At 37.9% G+C, this 15,229-nt stretch overlaps 3 protein-coding genes and 1 long non-coding RNA gene across 4 annotated transcripts in view; 3 read left to right on the top strand and 1 right to left on the bottom strand.

The window, feature by feature from the left end:
* The window catches only part of LOC115216461 (nucleolar protein 10), a 54,184-nt gene extending 44,851 nt beyond the window's left edge, over positions 1 to 9,333 (top strand). The window contains exon 20 of the mRNA XM_036506488.1: positions 9,319 to 9,333. The gene's annotated coding sequence lies outside the window, so the exon portion shown is untranslated. The remainder of the gene's footprint in view (positions 1 to 9,318) is intronic.
* LOC115216180 (ATP synthase subunit C lysine N-methyltransferase-like) lies at positions 1,728 to 11,512 on the top strand. Its single transcript, XM_029785379.2, has 4 exons — positions 1,728 to 2,038; positions 6,989 to 7,126; positions 7,702 to 7,752; positions 10,643 to 11,512. The coding sequence occupies exons 1-4, from the start codon at positions 1,769 to 1,771 to the stop codon at positions 10,835 to 10,837; spliced, it is 654 nt and encodes a 217-aa protein (XP_029641239.1). The 5' UTR covers positions 1,728 to 1,768; the 3' UTR covers positions 10,838 to 11,512.
* A 209-nt stretch (positions 11,513 to 11,721) lies between these two features.
* LOC118765084 lies at positions 11,722 to 12,865 on the top strand. Its single transcript, XR_005000934.1, has 2 exons — positions 11,722 to 12,006; positions 12,264 to 12,865. It is a non-coding gene; the product is annotated as an uncharacterized LOC118765084 (long non-coding RNA).
* A 711-nt stretch (positions 12,866 to 13,576) lies between these two features.
* Positions 13,577 to 14,311, bottom strand: LOC115216179. Its single transcript, XM_029785378.1, has 2 exons — positions 14,084 to 14,311; positions 13,577 to 13,891 (listed from the first exon to the last, which is right to left on the bottom strand). Exons 1-2 carry the CDS (start codon positions 14,309 to 14,311, stop codon positions 13,577 to 13,579), a joined length of 543 nt encoding a protein of 180 aa, XP_029641238.1.
* Between the last annotated feature and the right edge of the window lie 918 nt (positions 14,312 to 15,229).

Genomic DNA, 15,229 nt, shown 5'->3' with positions numbered 1-15,229 from the left:
CAAACAGGATAAAATATTTATGTGGAGTTGTTGGTGTTAGGAAGGGCACCCAGCCATAGAAACCATGCCAAAACAGACAGTGAGGCATGGTGCAGTTTTCTGCCAAGCCAGCTCTTGTCAAACCATCCAACGCATGTCAGCATGGAAAGCAGATGTTAAATGATGATGATGATAAGAGACCAGAAAGGAAGACATGTTAGTCATGGTTAGTAAACAATTCCTGTTACTAATGGTGATAGGGACAATATAATAGGTAGATAAGAAGTGGACTTCTAGACACATCATCAAGTGTCCCCTTTCTATGTGTGCATAGGTCAGACAATTTATTGTAGCAGATTTTCTACAGCTCTGTTTCCAAGCAAGGTAATATTTTTCTATGGTTTGACATGTTTTTCTGAAGTGGTGAAGATTTGACCTCAACATTTTGAGCTTCTTGGAAGGGATGACAGGGGACTTAGATTAACTTTAGTCTGATTTGCTATGATTTTCTACAGCCAATCACTGCAAGAGTGTAATGGGTGCTTTTACGTGCCACCGGCACAGGTGCTGTTTGCATGACACTAGTATGGGTCTTCTTCTGAAACACAGCATAATGCCAAAGATCTTAGTCATGCCTTCGAGAGTTTCAAAGTGATGAAAATATTTTGACAAATTAAATTTAAATGTTGAAGTGGATCTAACGGTTTGCGTGTGTTTTTAAATGGCTTCTAAACACCTTCCACGCTGCAATTGTTTTTGTTTCAGCACATGATCTCAGATCAAGTCACTTGCTATGCAAGTACATCACCGTAATATAGATATATATCATCATCGTCGTCGTCGTCATTTAACGTCTGTTTTCCATGCTAGCATGGGTTGGACAGTTTGACTGGGGTCTGGGAAGCCAGGAGGCTGCACCAAGCCCCAGTCTGATCTGGCAGTGTTTCTACAGCTGGATGCCCTTCCTAACGCCAACCACTCCATGAGTGTAGTGGGTGCTTTTTACTTGCCACTGACAGGAGCCAGAGGGAGCTGGCAACGGCTACATTCGGTCGGCACAGAAGGCAGCGCTGGCATCGACCACATTCAGATGATACTTTTTACTTGCCTCCAGCACGGAGATCACAACTACAATTTCCATTTAATTTTCATTTTGATGTTTCTGTACTTGACTCGATAGGTCTCCTCAAGCACAGCATGCCAACCAAAACCTTTGGAGTGGATTTCTTACACGGAAACTGAAAGAAGACTTTCGTGTATGTGTGTGTGTCCCCACCATCGCTCGGCAACCAATGTTACTGCGTTTACGTCTCCGTAACTTAGTGATTCGGCAAAAGACACCGATAGAATAAGTACTAGGCTTACAAAGAAGAAATCCTGGGGTCGATTTCTTCGAATAAAGGCGGTGCTCCAGCGTGGCCGCAGTCACATGACTGAAACAAGTAACACAATTAAAAACTATGCCATTTTAATCCCGAGCAACGCCGGGTATCTCTGCTAGTATATGTGCGTGTGTATATATTTATATATATACATATATATGTTTATGTATATATATAGTATATGTGTGTGTATATATTTATATATATTATGTACATATATATATATATTTATGTATATATATATACATATATATATATAGAGAGAGAGAGAGAGATATAAGGCTATTTCGAAACACATGTCTTAGAAGAAAGATCGACAAAGCTTTACCCTGAAATACAAGGGAGATAATTACAGTTCACTATTTATAGACTTTACACTTGAAGCACGCTTCGTCCTTAAAAGCACCATGAGTGATGTTGAGGTAATATCTGCTGAAAATAAGAATATAAACACGAAATATAAATTAACTACGACTGGGGCAACAATATTAGGAATATCAGGTGCGATAGCTGTGGGTTTCTATGCGGTGGTAACACCTTTCTTGTCACCAGCTCTTCGTAAAGTGTGCCTTCCCTTCGTCCCAGCAACCACGACTCAAGTTCAAAATGTGATGAGGGCATTAAAAGGCTCGGGTGGTGGGACCTTACTTGACATTGGCAGTGGTGACGGTCGCATTGTAAGTTCGATCTATCTTTCTACTTTAAACATTCCTCATCTTGCTAATTTTGTATTTTAATGTAACCTTCCACCTAAACATTTGATGAAACAACTTCTGGTCCGTACAACAGATGGAGTTTCTTTATTGTCTTTTTACCTGTTAAAAGTAGCAATCAAATCTTTTTCATCGTCTCAAAAACAATTATAAAATGACAGGTTAACGAGAACAGCAAAACTATGGTCTTCGCTTTATTAAAATGTAAATACTGTAGGTTAGAAATTTGTGCGAGAAGATAGAGTCAATTAAGTCGACCCCAGCACACGCTGGGCACCTTATGCGTGGAAATTACGCGGTTATATTGAAAGCGATAAGTTTGTTGGAATTCTTTTGTGGAATCACTACCTCAGAGCAGTAAGTACTAAGTTTCGTTTAGTGGAATTGTGGACCCCGGTGCCCGAAGTACAATAGTTATCCTCACTGTGGGTCCTACTAAGCGAAGCCCAACCTTATGAACTTTTCTCTGATTTGAAAATAAGGATGTAGTCCAGAACTTTAAAATTTTGCTAAAGTGTTGCCAATAACCAACGTAGTTATACCGGACCATACTAACAACGTAGCTAATATCTTCAGTTTCGTTCTAGAGTTACACACGTAAACCTTAACAGAATAATGTAGATTCTGTTATTGGTTCCAGTCATTGAAATGTCGCTTTGCTGGAGCGCTTCTAAGGTGCAGTGTTTCTCATCGACCTCGGAAGAATGTAAAGCTAAATAGATCGAGAGCGGGATTTGAACTCACAGCGTGAAGGGGCATTGCTTTTAAAGCGACAAAATAACACTGGGTTACAAATTTTCACAAAAGTTTTAGTTGTCTTATTGTTTTGAGTCATTTTAATGCAGAATTTTATGCTGATTCCAAAAATGTGTTTATTTTTTCTCTGCTATTGACCGTTTGCGAGATATGTCGAATTACACTAATATACACATATCATCAAACATCTGGCAACTGTCTGTGTAAACAAAATCTCTAACATCACTTAATCACCGGTTGTTGCGTAACGTAACTCTTGATGTAAAACATTTTTCTACTCTATCAATAAATCATTCATTCTTAAAGTTTATATTTTACCTCCATTATTCGTATAAAAGCATTGAAAGATTTAAGTGAAAAGGCAGTGTCATCACCGGCTTCTGTTACACACAACAGACTCAACAGAGATGTCCCAGTACTCGTGGTTACCATAACTAGTGAAAGGAAGTGTTGCGCTTTTGTTTCTCACCTCTCCATCTTTTGTCCAGCGTTCCATTTGGTTTTGGGGCTATACCTATTTGATCACTGTTTAATCACGAACATTGTACATTTGTCACATTTCCATTTCAGGATTTTATTGTAAACATTGAATTTTCCTGACCACAGCTACAAGAGAATGCAGAAATTCACCAGGTATATGTTGCTATGTGTGTGGATACTATGTTGGAATAAAGCATGCAGCATATAAAATTGTGAAGGATGCTAAGTACTGGATTGCTTATAGACTGTATTTTGGAATGAGTATGGGTGACCAAGGAAAACTATGGGCCCCTCATGTGATATGTGGAACTTGTAGATCAAATTTGGATGGATGGCTTAGCGGTGCTAGAAAAGTAATACCTTTTGCTGTTCCGAGAGTTTGGCGAGAGCCAAAAAATCATGATGATGATTGCTATTTTTGAATGGTTGATATATCAAAGTACAAAGAGTTAAGGGAAGAAAAGCCCTTCCATATTCCAGCATTCAATCCTCTATTGCACTTGTGCCACATGATGAAAACTTACCGGTTCCCCTACTGCCAGAAAATGTTAGTACATCCTATCAAAGTGTTAATAACAAATTTAAATTTCATTCATGGTAACAGAATCAATTTTGAAATAATATGTGGTAGCACATGAAATTCTTATTAAGGTTTCAACTATTAAATGCAACTTTTAAATTTTTCAAGTAGAGGATATGATGAAGGTCCCAGAAGGAGAGTCTGAAAGTGGTGACAATGAAGAAATGAATGAAACATTTGAGCCAGGAACAGGTACTTGCCCACACTTTCCAAATCAATGTGAACTGGATAATCTCATTAGGGACTTGAGTCTCACTAAGTCAGGAGCTGAGCTTTTAGCATCCAGGTTGAATGAATGGTATCTCTTGGGGAAGGACTGCAGACTAACAGTATACAGGAGGCGCCATGAGGAATTCAAAGTATACTTTGACATAAGTAAGGATTTCTGTTTCTGCAAAGATATTAATGGCTTGTTTACAGCTATTGGAATTGATCACAGCCCTGAAGAATGGTGACTTTTCATAGCTCAACAAAAAGCCTCAAAGCCGCTTTATTACACAATGGAAATCAGCATCCATCCCTGTCTATTGCATACTCGATACAGATGATGGAAGAATATGACAATGTAAAAGAGCTTCTTGAGAAAGTAAACTATGATAAGTTTAAATAGGATGTTTGTGGCAACTTTAAAATGTTTGCCTTCTTACTTGGATTACAGGGTGGGTACACTAAGCATTCGTGTTTTTTTGCCTATGGGGCGATAAGGCTGATCATGAAAATTACCAGAAGGCTGAGTGGCCCTCCCAAGATGACCTCCAGCCAGGAAAGCTAAATGTTATAAGACAACCTCTATATCAGTGAATACTCTATATCAGTGAATACACAAAAAAGGATTTCATAGAGAAAACTGTCCCTGTTTCCACTGCAGATGACACACACACACACAGCTTTACAAACCCAGCCCTCATTCCATGACCACCGTTGGGATCGATCAGATACCGGACAAGGATTCTGGATTATTTTTCCGGTTTTTTTACTTAATTTTTGAGAGCGATCAGGTCCAATTTTAGTATTGTCGTTTGTGAGAGCAGTCGAGATTATTTCAGATATTCTCATTTTAAAAATCATCTCTGGCTAATTATTGAGAGAACGTTGCTGTTGCCTTGGCAGAGGTTTGTGCTCTTGTTGACTTTATAATGATGAAAGGCAAAATCAACCTCAGCAAGATTTGTTGTTTAGTTGCAATCAACCCTGACTAGGCAAGCTTATGACCCAGAACAACCCAGCCATAACCATCTTGCCCTTTTTTCGGGGTCTGGGTTACCTTGCACTACATTATCTTATGTGCTCTTCCCTTCATTTAAGACAGTAAGGTGCAATTTGAAGGAGGTTTGGATGCTATATCCTGAAAAATGTAAAGTGATTATGCAGCAGAGGTCCATTCATTAACTTGACCATATCAGAATTTAACACTTTAGCACTTAATCCAACCAAAGCATTCTCCCTGTTTTATGTCCAAACTGGCTATATCTGACTTCTTATGCCTACCCTACAATGTCATTCTAAAAATAAACAAGCACGTACCGCCTGACTGGCCCTCGTGCTGGTGGCATGTAAAAGCACCCACTACACTCTTGGAGTGGTTGGCGTTATGAAGGGCATCCAGCTGTAGAAACTCTGCCAGATCAAGATTGGAGCCTGGTACAGCCATCTGGTTTGCCAGTCCTCAGTCAAATCGTCCAGCCCATGCCAGCATGGAAAGCGGACGTTAAACAATTATGATGATGATGATAGACTTGAAAGAAATCAAGTTAGTATGCTCCACTGGATGTGTAATGTCAGTGTGCATACATGACAGAGTGTAAGTGCCCTGAGAGAAAAGTTGAACATCAGATGCAGTGTGCAAGAGAGACTCTGCACTGGTATGGTCATGTGTTGCTTGTGGATGAGGACAGCTGTGTGAAAAAGTGTCACACCCTAACAGTGGAGGGAACCTGTGGAAGATGTACACCCTGGAAGACATGGGATGAGGTGGTGAATGTTAAGCCTCACAGGCAATGACAAGTGAAACCTTTGGAGATGCGTTGTGCTTGAGAAGACACTGGCACGATTGGCCCATTTAAAAGCACCCCTCAATCATCGGGAAATATGCTGTGCTTGTGAAGACCCATTGAACCAAATGGAATCATAGTCGTGGCTGATGCCAGTTCCACCTAACTGGCTCCTGTACTGGTGGCATGTAAAAAGCACCATTCGAGCATGGCCGATGCCAGTTCCACCTGATTGGCTCCCATGTCAGTGGCACATAAAATGCACCCACTACACTCTCAGAGTGGTTAGCATTAGGAATGGCATCTAGCTGTAGAAACCTTGTCAAATCTGATGGGAGCCTGTTGCAGCGTCCTCGGTTGCCAATCCTCAGTCAAACCATCCAAAACAATATCAGCATGGAAAATGGATGTGAGATGACGATGATGATGGTGATGATGGCATCAGCAAAACTCGAAGCTACGACATAAAGCAGGATTCATTGTAAACAATGTAAATAAATAAACATTGCATTTAACAGAATAACCTGAATGGTGAAAGATTAAACTAAGAAATCAAAGAGATGCAACTAAATAGTATGTAATTTGCATCCTTACAGTCTGGGTTCAAATCCTGGTGACCCCACAAACATATAGCTAAACCCACATCCTTCTTCAGAGCCAAAGACTTCTTCAACACCCACATCTGGGACAGTGCTGCTGCTACATACACAAAACATCCAGAAGATGACCATTCCACTGATTACCAATAACTACCCCACCCTCATTGCACTTTTATTTATTTATTACTCTCCTGAATTATTTTCATTATTTACATTTCATGGATATTTGTCCTCATTCTGTTTGTTGTTAACACGTTTCGGCTGATATACCCACAGGTGTATGGCGTAGTGGTTAAGAGCACGGGCTACTAACACCATGATTCCAAGTTCGATTCCAGGCAGTGACCTGAATAATAATAATAATAATAATAATAACATTGAAAAATACCTTAGGAATGAGAACCCAGGTTTGAAATTTCCCCAGCCGAAATGTTGTGTTAACAACAAACAAGATGAGGATAAATATCCATTAAATGTAAATAAGGTCTTGCTTTGTTCTTTACTTCAGGTGTTAGAAGCAGCAAAGCATGGTTTCAAGGCAACAGGTGTTGAGCTCAATATCTGGTTGGTGCTCTACTCTAAGTTTAGGTCATGGCGATTAGGATTGAACCAACGAGCTGGTTTTGTAAGGCAGGACTTGTGGAAGGTAGGTCTTTTGTATAGAAACATTTCTCTTCGAATCCTCATCATTTAACATCCGATTTCTATGCTGGCATGGGTTGAACAATGTATATATTTATATCTGAAAGTATTTTAGTTTTTACTTGTCTCAGTCATTGGACTGTGGCCAGCTGGGGCACAGCTTTGAATGGTTTTAGTCAAATGAATCAACCTTAGGACTTATTTTCTGAGTCTGTTGCTTATTCTACAGCTCTCTACGTCTTCATATTCTGGTTTCATACAAGGTCAGCCCTCATCAAGCAGCCTCATGAAAGTGGTTCCAGCTGTGATCAACAATGACAGCAATTCCTTCTTCTCCAGAGGGTCAATCCTCTGGAATCTTGTTCCTAAGTAAGTTCTTCATGTAGGGCACATCAATCTCACCAGCCTGAAAGGACCAATAATGACCACAGATACTGACCTTTCTTCCTGACTAAATTATTTAAAAAAACAAAACTTTCACTTCCTTTACATTCTAAAAACTTTTTAGTCTTCATATTTTCTGCTTCTATTGGAAACCTTTATTGCCATTTTCATTGTTATTTCTTTATGTATTTTCAGACTGATTTGTCAGAGTTTGATAATATTGTAATCTTTGGAGTGGAACAAATGGTGAGCTTTACATGTTTATTTTAAATAATGTTTGTTGATATTTACTTAAACTTTCACTCCTTAGGGAGCACAGGCCATCAGTAACATTCCTCCACTGTTTATCAGTCTGGACTATCTTCTCCTCTCCCAGAGCTTTTTCATTTTGAATTATCATCGATGCTTCTGTAACTTTGTTTTTTATCTTGATTGGAATGTTGGCCCTAGGTAAACCCATTTTTACTCCTGGGAAGAGGTGGACCGTCTTAGTCTGACCCTTGTCCTTTAACACATCCAGCTTAGAAGGTCCTACCAGAAGCTTGCACTCTGCTGGCATAGCTCTCAAGATACTGAGGTACACAATTAAGCTCTTGGGTTATTAAGGACCACACCACATCAAGAAGTGGAGTGTTTTTATGTTCCTTCTCCCATGTTTGTATGAATAAGATAATTGTTGTTTGGCTGTAGATCAGCCTTGATCAACCAGATCTGTTCCACCCATGACCACTCATCATCTTTCTTTTTTAGACAACAATATTCATTGGGTCCTTCCTTTTTATGGGGCAGGTGAATGTGACTGATGAAATTAAGCTGCTTTTTCCAGCAAGACAAGTGACTCAGTAGAGACCCACAAATTACCACTTGAGCAAGATTCATTTCTTTTGTTGAACAAATATTTTTTCCAGATGAATGACTTTCCCATTACAAATAACCACCCAGCTATGAAAAAAGCTTGCTTTTCTATTTTGTTAAGAAGTCTTAGCAAAGTGGAATTCTTGCTCAAGGGCCACAGTGCAGTGGTTGTAACAAAGTTTGAACTTATTAACCACACAGTCCAAATTTAAATCTTACTACAGACATAATTTCCTGGTTTTGTGCTGTATTAAAAATGATTATACATTAGCCTGGTGCCCATGTAAGAAATTATTCTTATTATTATATATTAAGGTGGTGAGCTGGCAGAATCGTTAGCAAGCCGGGCAAAATGCATAGCGGTATTTTGCCTGTCGCTACATTCTGAGTTCAAATTCTACCAAGGTCGACTTTGCTTTTCACCTGTAGTGACCCCTGGTGGTCAAGCAGGAAAGCAACATAAAAAATGGGATTTAACAAGAGTAATCTCCCTCAACATTCTAGACGATTCCAATTAACTTCCAGTTCATCCTATATATAAGGGAACACATTTCTAATTTTGCGCCATTCTTGCCTGTCAGTTCCTAGACATGCATTGAATCACACCACTCGCATAAACACCCACATGCACTTATGTTCACCTCCTTTGCTTTGAAACGTGGTTGCAAAATATGCTCATGTGATGTTACAAGCTTTTCCTTCAATTAACCTTATATGTTAACGAATTACATCCAGTAATAAATATGTTGTGACTTTTTACAAACGTCTTGCAGATTCTTATTTTCTTGTCGTTATGTACAAGATGGTGAGCCCTCTTTCTCTCATGCTTATTAAATTATAGGATGTCACATACCGACATCACTATACATCCTTTCAGGGTCAATAAAATAAGTACCAGTTGAACACTGGGGTCAATGTAATCGACTCATCCCCACTTCCCCCAAGCTGCCCTTGTGGAAAAAAATTTATTATTATTATCATTATTATATATTATATATTAAGTCGGCAAGCTGACAGAATCATTAGCCTGCTGGACAAAATGCTTAGTGGCATTTCATACGTCTTTACATTCTGAATTCAAATTCCACTGAGATAAACTTTGCCTTTCATCCTTTTGGGGTTGATATAATCAACCAGTCCTCTCCCCACAAATTCCGGGCCTTGTGCCTATAGTAGATAGCTTTATTATTATTATTATCATCATATATTAAGACAGCAAGCTGGCAGAAAATTTAGCATGCCAGGCAAAATGCTTTAGCCCTTTCATTACCAACCCTGCTGAAACCGGCTCTGGCTCTGAGTACAAATGTCTTGTTTTCATAAGTTTTGAAATAAAATCTTCCACTAAACCTTAGTCACAATTTATGTTTCTAACATTAGCTTAATGATAACCAAGTTATTTTACTAAATTCTTTATTATATTTAAAGTAATTGAAAGAAACACAGAGCATCTCAAAATAAATACAGTAACAAAAGGGTTATGGCATTTTGTCTATCTTTACATTCTGAGTTCAAATTCCACTGAGGTTAACTTTGCCTTTCATCCTTTCGGGGTCAATAAATTAAGTACCAGTGTTTCATTGGGGTCGATGTAATCAACTAGTCCCCTTCCCCCAAAATTTCAGGCCTTGTGCCTTTAGTAGAAAGGATGATTCTTCTTATTATTATTATAAACTCCATCCAACTTATACAAGCATGGGAAAGTGGACATTAAATGGTGATGGTGATGATCTTTTACATCCATTTTGCCATTATGTTAAAATAAATGGTAAAGTTTTGTAATAAAACTGGACCTGTATTTAGAGCTCAAGTATTACATTTGACAACTTCCATTCTGTCAACACCTCAGCTGTGAAGTAGGAACGGTGTCTGTTTACTAAAAGACAGATCAAAGCCAATCATTATATGAACTTATAACCATATTTGTTGGTAATCTTTCACCAGAACCTAATCACTGTTGTTGAATGAACTCCCAAAGTGTCATCATCATTTCTTATTTTATGCCTCATTGTCGCAGGGTTAAGGTAAGGTGATTGTATCTTGTTGGTAGACTTACAGCACATTTGTCTGAAACTCATTCATACATCCTCGTTTATCACAAATGTTTGGTTCCAAAAAGAAACCATGTTAAATCAATCAGGGATAAATGAATAAAGGAGGCTATTCACAGTTGAGTGTACCATGTTGTCCCAGATCAGTGATGAATGAATCAGTGATAAACGAGAATAGATGTTTGTTTTTAAGTCCAATATCATTATCATTTCATTTCTTGTTCTTTCAGATGATGCCACTAAAAGACAAACTAAATAAAGAAATGCACAGCAGCATGTCTGTTGTGGCCTGCAGATTTCCTTTTCCTGATTGGGAACCATACCAAACAATAGGAACTGGCATTGATACAGTGTGGCTTTACAGAAAATCTTCTTCACCCAGCATAAAAGAACACAACACTGAAGATTTAGAGATGGAAAGATGACTTGCAAATCCCAATTATACTGAAGCAATTCGAAACTAACAAGTTCCAAACCATCTCCTTTGGTCAGTCACCTTCTTTTTGTCATATTGAAGGCCTCTCTTGTGGTAGTTGAGTGATGTGTAATGATTACTTCCTGTTGAGGTAAATGTTTCATTACAAACGACATCATTATTTGGTCACAAACCATTTTGTTGGACAGGAGAAACCAGTTTTAGTCACTGGCCAATGAGAAATAAACAAAGTTCTCACTTTGCAGCTAGCCTTCAAATTGAAAGCATCTGTAAACTGGATCGTCACATCATATATACACAGAGGTGCAGATTCACTTGTATGTGCAGACTCATTTGTATGTACATCTGTTCCCGTATACACACATCCCTTGTATATATTCCCACAGTATACATGTAAAGTTTTTCTTGCTTTAGACTTCAACTAATTGTGCTTTCCCTTACAACACTAGTAGTAGAAGAAAGTTCTCCAGACATTCTGCTGTTAGTCAATATTGAACCAGGTTTAATTACATGGCTTACTTGGCCAAGACAAACATTTTATGTTGAAGCTTTTTTTACCAGCCATATTATTTTACCACATTGGCTGGTCAATCAATGACTAACAGCAAGCAGTAAAAAAAATATTTCAGTCAGTTTTTCCTACAGATTAAAATCTATTTCTATATACTTTTACTCTGTATTTTACTAAATTACCATATCTTCTTTTTCTTGTCTTGCAAGTAACTTGGTGGCCTCACCATTATCAATGACACAAGAAAATATACATAAGAGTAGATAGACAGACGACAACTGATGAAGGGTCATTTCTCTGTGTTTACTTGTTCTGTTTTCCATTTTTTTCATGTTATTTGCACCATTGGTGACGTCCTGTTCTCATATATGCATGTATGTGTGTGTATATATAATATATATATATATATATATATATATATATATATATATATATGTGAGAGAGTTGGTGTGTGAAAGCACGTGGTTAGATATATAAAAAATATATAATAAATGATTTACAGCTTTTATGCACAACCCTCAACTCAATTTTCATTAACAAACCCAACAATGAACAACAACCACCTATCCACAACACCTTCAACAAATTCATTTTAAAACAAGAACAAATTAGTAAAGATTTGAACACTATGCACAACACTAAAGTCGGTATTCACAAACAAATTAGGGCGGCGAGATGGCAGAATCGTTAGCATGCCGGACGAAATGCTTAGCAGTATTTCGTCTGCCGCTACGTTCTCAGTTCAAATTCCGCCGAGGTTGACTTTGCCTTTCATCCTTTCGGGGTCAATTAAATAAGTACCAGTTACACACTAGGGTCGATGTAATCGAATTAATACGTAAGTCTGTCCTTGTTTGTCCCCTCTATGTTTAGCCCCTTGTGGGTAATAAAGAAATAGAAATAGGTATTCACAAACAAACCGAACAACGACCAGCGCACACCAAATGAAACACACCAGGACGTCATACTTACACAAGTCAATCTAACAAAAAGAAAAATAGAAAACATTTGGAATACAAACCTCCATAATAGAAAACTCGCTTTCTGGAATATGATAAAAAATCCCAACAAAGCAGATATCTACGAGGGATGGATGAACTCAACACCAATTATCCTCCCACGCAAATTCCAGATCAAAACAATACCTAATGAACCTGACGGACAGAGGACTATTAGGGAAAGATCAGCACTATTCCATCTAAAATCAGAGGTAGAACTACTAAGACTTAGGGCCTCCACTTATGAAGAAAAATATAAAAACATTGACGAGGAGATGCATAGGGAAATAAAGAAACAAACCAAGGGATAACCCCTTGAAAATACCATAAATCTTTGGAAAGAAGTCTGTGAAAATGAAGAAAGAAATTCTCTCCTACGCTGGGAAAAAAGCAATGATTTCTTCCAAAGATATGCATCAACTTTTTAAAAAAGAATTTGGTGCAGATAATCCTTTTCTAAAGAAAAAAAAACAAGAAATAACAAACAAAAACTGAACAATGCACAAACCACCCCCATTAACTGTTATTAAAAGAATGCTTGGAAAAGGAATAAACAGATATTAATACTTCCAATATAGCCCCAAGTAAATATAAAGACCAAGTTTTCAGCAATACAGAAGTGCAAAACCTCATTCATTTCCAGTTAATGAAGAGAAGTTCATTATCTCTTCATTTGCACATTATAAGTTATTTTCATATTGTATCTATTTCAATCATTGGATGGCAGCCATGCTGGGGCACTTCTTTGAAGGGTTTAGTCCAGTGGCTCCCAACCGATTTTTGGCCATGCCCCATCAAATCGTTTCTAGAATCCTGATGCCCCTTGTGACATTTTTGTTATTCAAAATTTTACTACTATTCACTTGGAGGAAGCTTAAAAGGCTATTAACTTGGTCACTAAACAAGCTTCCAAGAACATGGCATTCCTGAAAGAGAAAAATAAAAAACGGAAGGGCAGTTAAATAAATACTGTTTCAAAAACATTGTTGTGGAGGACACCCCCGAGCCAGAGAAGTGGGCTGTTCCACTAGAAATAAATAGTTGACAGGCGTAATGAGTGGGATAGTTGGTGGGGCATGCCATTCAGCCACTCACGCAGTCCAGGCCAGTCAGGCCGACGCCAAAGTACGTCATCATAATACCACACAGAACAGTATCAATTAAGATACAACAAACTTATAATAGAGAAGTGAAATGCAGAAATATAAAATAACTAAAGTTAGTGAGATCCTTGTGCTTCGTGCCTGCTCCTGAGAAATTTTATATTAGGCACCAATTTAGTCAGCTTTAGTCTCAAGTCCCCTCGTTTAGTGATATCCAGCCAATTTCTTTTCTTCAATAACAAATCATTTACAGCACTACAGCCATATTCAGCTAAATATGAAGATTGGAACAGTAACAATTTTCTTGCAAAGTTGGTTGAATTTACGTATTTGGTTTCTATCTCATCACAAAGCCATGACATCACTCCTTTTATATTGAATAAAGTTTTCACTGTGTCATCAGTTTGCATTTCCGAGAGTTCTTCTTGGTACTGTATCAAAACATCAGATATATCCACTAGCATTGGCTGCATCACCCGTGATGGAAAATCAATTTTTTAAACCAGAAAATCTTTCAAATCAGAGGCCAATATTTTCAGATGATCCATGATGACAAGTACAGCAGCATCGGTCACCTCACATTTTTTAGCCAATGAAACTGGTCAAAAATTTTTTTGACATACCTCAATGAATGTAACAAAGACAAATGTCTTCGTCTTTGCATCAATAAGAGTTTTATTTGATCCTTGAAGCTGTTTATTTAACATATTCAGTTTTCCAAAGATATCTGTTAAATAACTCACAAATGCTTTACCATCAACAGTTAGCAGGTGCTTCATTTCAAGCTTGTCACTTAAAAAGTCACTGAGAACATCAAATAGTTCCATAAATTTTTTCAAGCAATTCCCCATTTGAGAACCACCTTACCTCAGTGTGAGATAAAAGTCTCACATAGTCTGCAATTTCTTAAAACTGCTTGAAAAGACACTCACATTTGGCATTAGCTTTGATAGCATTGATACATTTTATAACCGATTTTAGTACCTCATTGAGAACAGGAGACATTCTTGGATATTAAGTTCTCTCTAAGAATAACACAGTACACAAGAAGCATTTCTGGGTTCTCATCTTTCATCAATTTTAAGCAGCCTTTTTTCTTGCCCATCATAACAGAAGCACCATCTGCAGCACTCTATTGGTATATTGTTGACATCCAAGTAATTTTTTAGATTATCATATATATCAGTGGTGGTGGATTCTAATGATTCACAGAATATCATTTCTTCAGCAAATTCACCTTTATCAATATATGTTGCCTAGGTATGCAATACAACCTTGCTGTCTCTTAGAGTTGATTCATCCATTTGTAATGGGAATTTTCTTGATTTCAGCTTTTCAACATCTTCACTCATTTCATCTGTTCTTCTAATAACAGTATTATTACTAAGTGACATGGCTTGAACAACTTTGTCGTCTTTTTCCAGGACTGTTTTAAAAAATGCTGATATTGATGTTTAATAAAATCCTCTCCAATAGTATGACTTGTTAATTTTCATGTGTGTGTGTGTGCATTACCAGCACCATAAATCTCTCTCTCTACCTTTTTCTCTTCCTTCACTGACACTACCCCCTACCTCTGCTCCATTTCAACCTGTCCCACACCATTCAATTCTTTCATCCCTCACCCCATTTAGCACCACAATTTCTCTTGTGTACCAGGATTTTTGTTGCCAGAGATAAGAGAAACTACTTTTAGACACCCACACATGTAAGTCTGTCTCCAGTTTATTTCTCCATAGGGAATTAAGATGGCATTGCTTTTAGTACTG

This window comes from Octopus sinensis, linkage group LG10 (genome assembly GCF_006345805.1).
Source record: "Octopus sinensis linkage group LG10, ASM634580v1, whole genome shotgun sequence".
Lineage (NCBI taxonomy): Eukaryota > Metazoa > Mollusca > Cephalopoda > Octopoda > Octopodidae > Octopus > Octopus sinensis.
Note: the sequence above shows the minus strand (reverse complement) of the source record. Positions and strands in the feature narration are given on the sequence as shown.

Excerpts from the sequence above, each read along its gene's own strand:
- LOC115216180 (XM_029785379.2), top strand. The coding sequence starts at position 1,769 with ATGAGTGATGTTGAGGTAATATCTGCTGAAAATAAGAATATAAACACG. Across the intron at positions 2,039-6,988 it reads GCAGTGGTGACGGTCGCATT|GTGTTAGAAGCAGCAAAGCA; the intron begins GTAAGTTCGATC and ends TCTTTACTTCAG. Across the intron at positions 7,753-10,642 it reads TCTTTGGAGTGGAACAAATG|ATGATGCCACTAAAAGACAA; the intron begins GTGAGCTTTACA and ends TTGTTCTTTCAG.
- LOC115216179 (XM_029785378.1), bottom strand. The coding sequence starts at position 14,311 with ATGGGGAATTGCTTGAAAAAATTTATGGAACTATTTGATGTTCTCAGT. Across the intron at positions 13,892-14,083 it reads TCTTTGTTACATTCATTGAG|TACCAAGAAGAACTCTCGGA; the intron begins GTATGTCAAAAA and ends GTTTTGATACAG.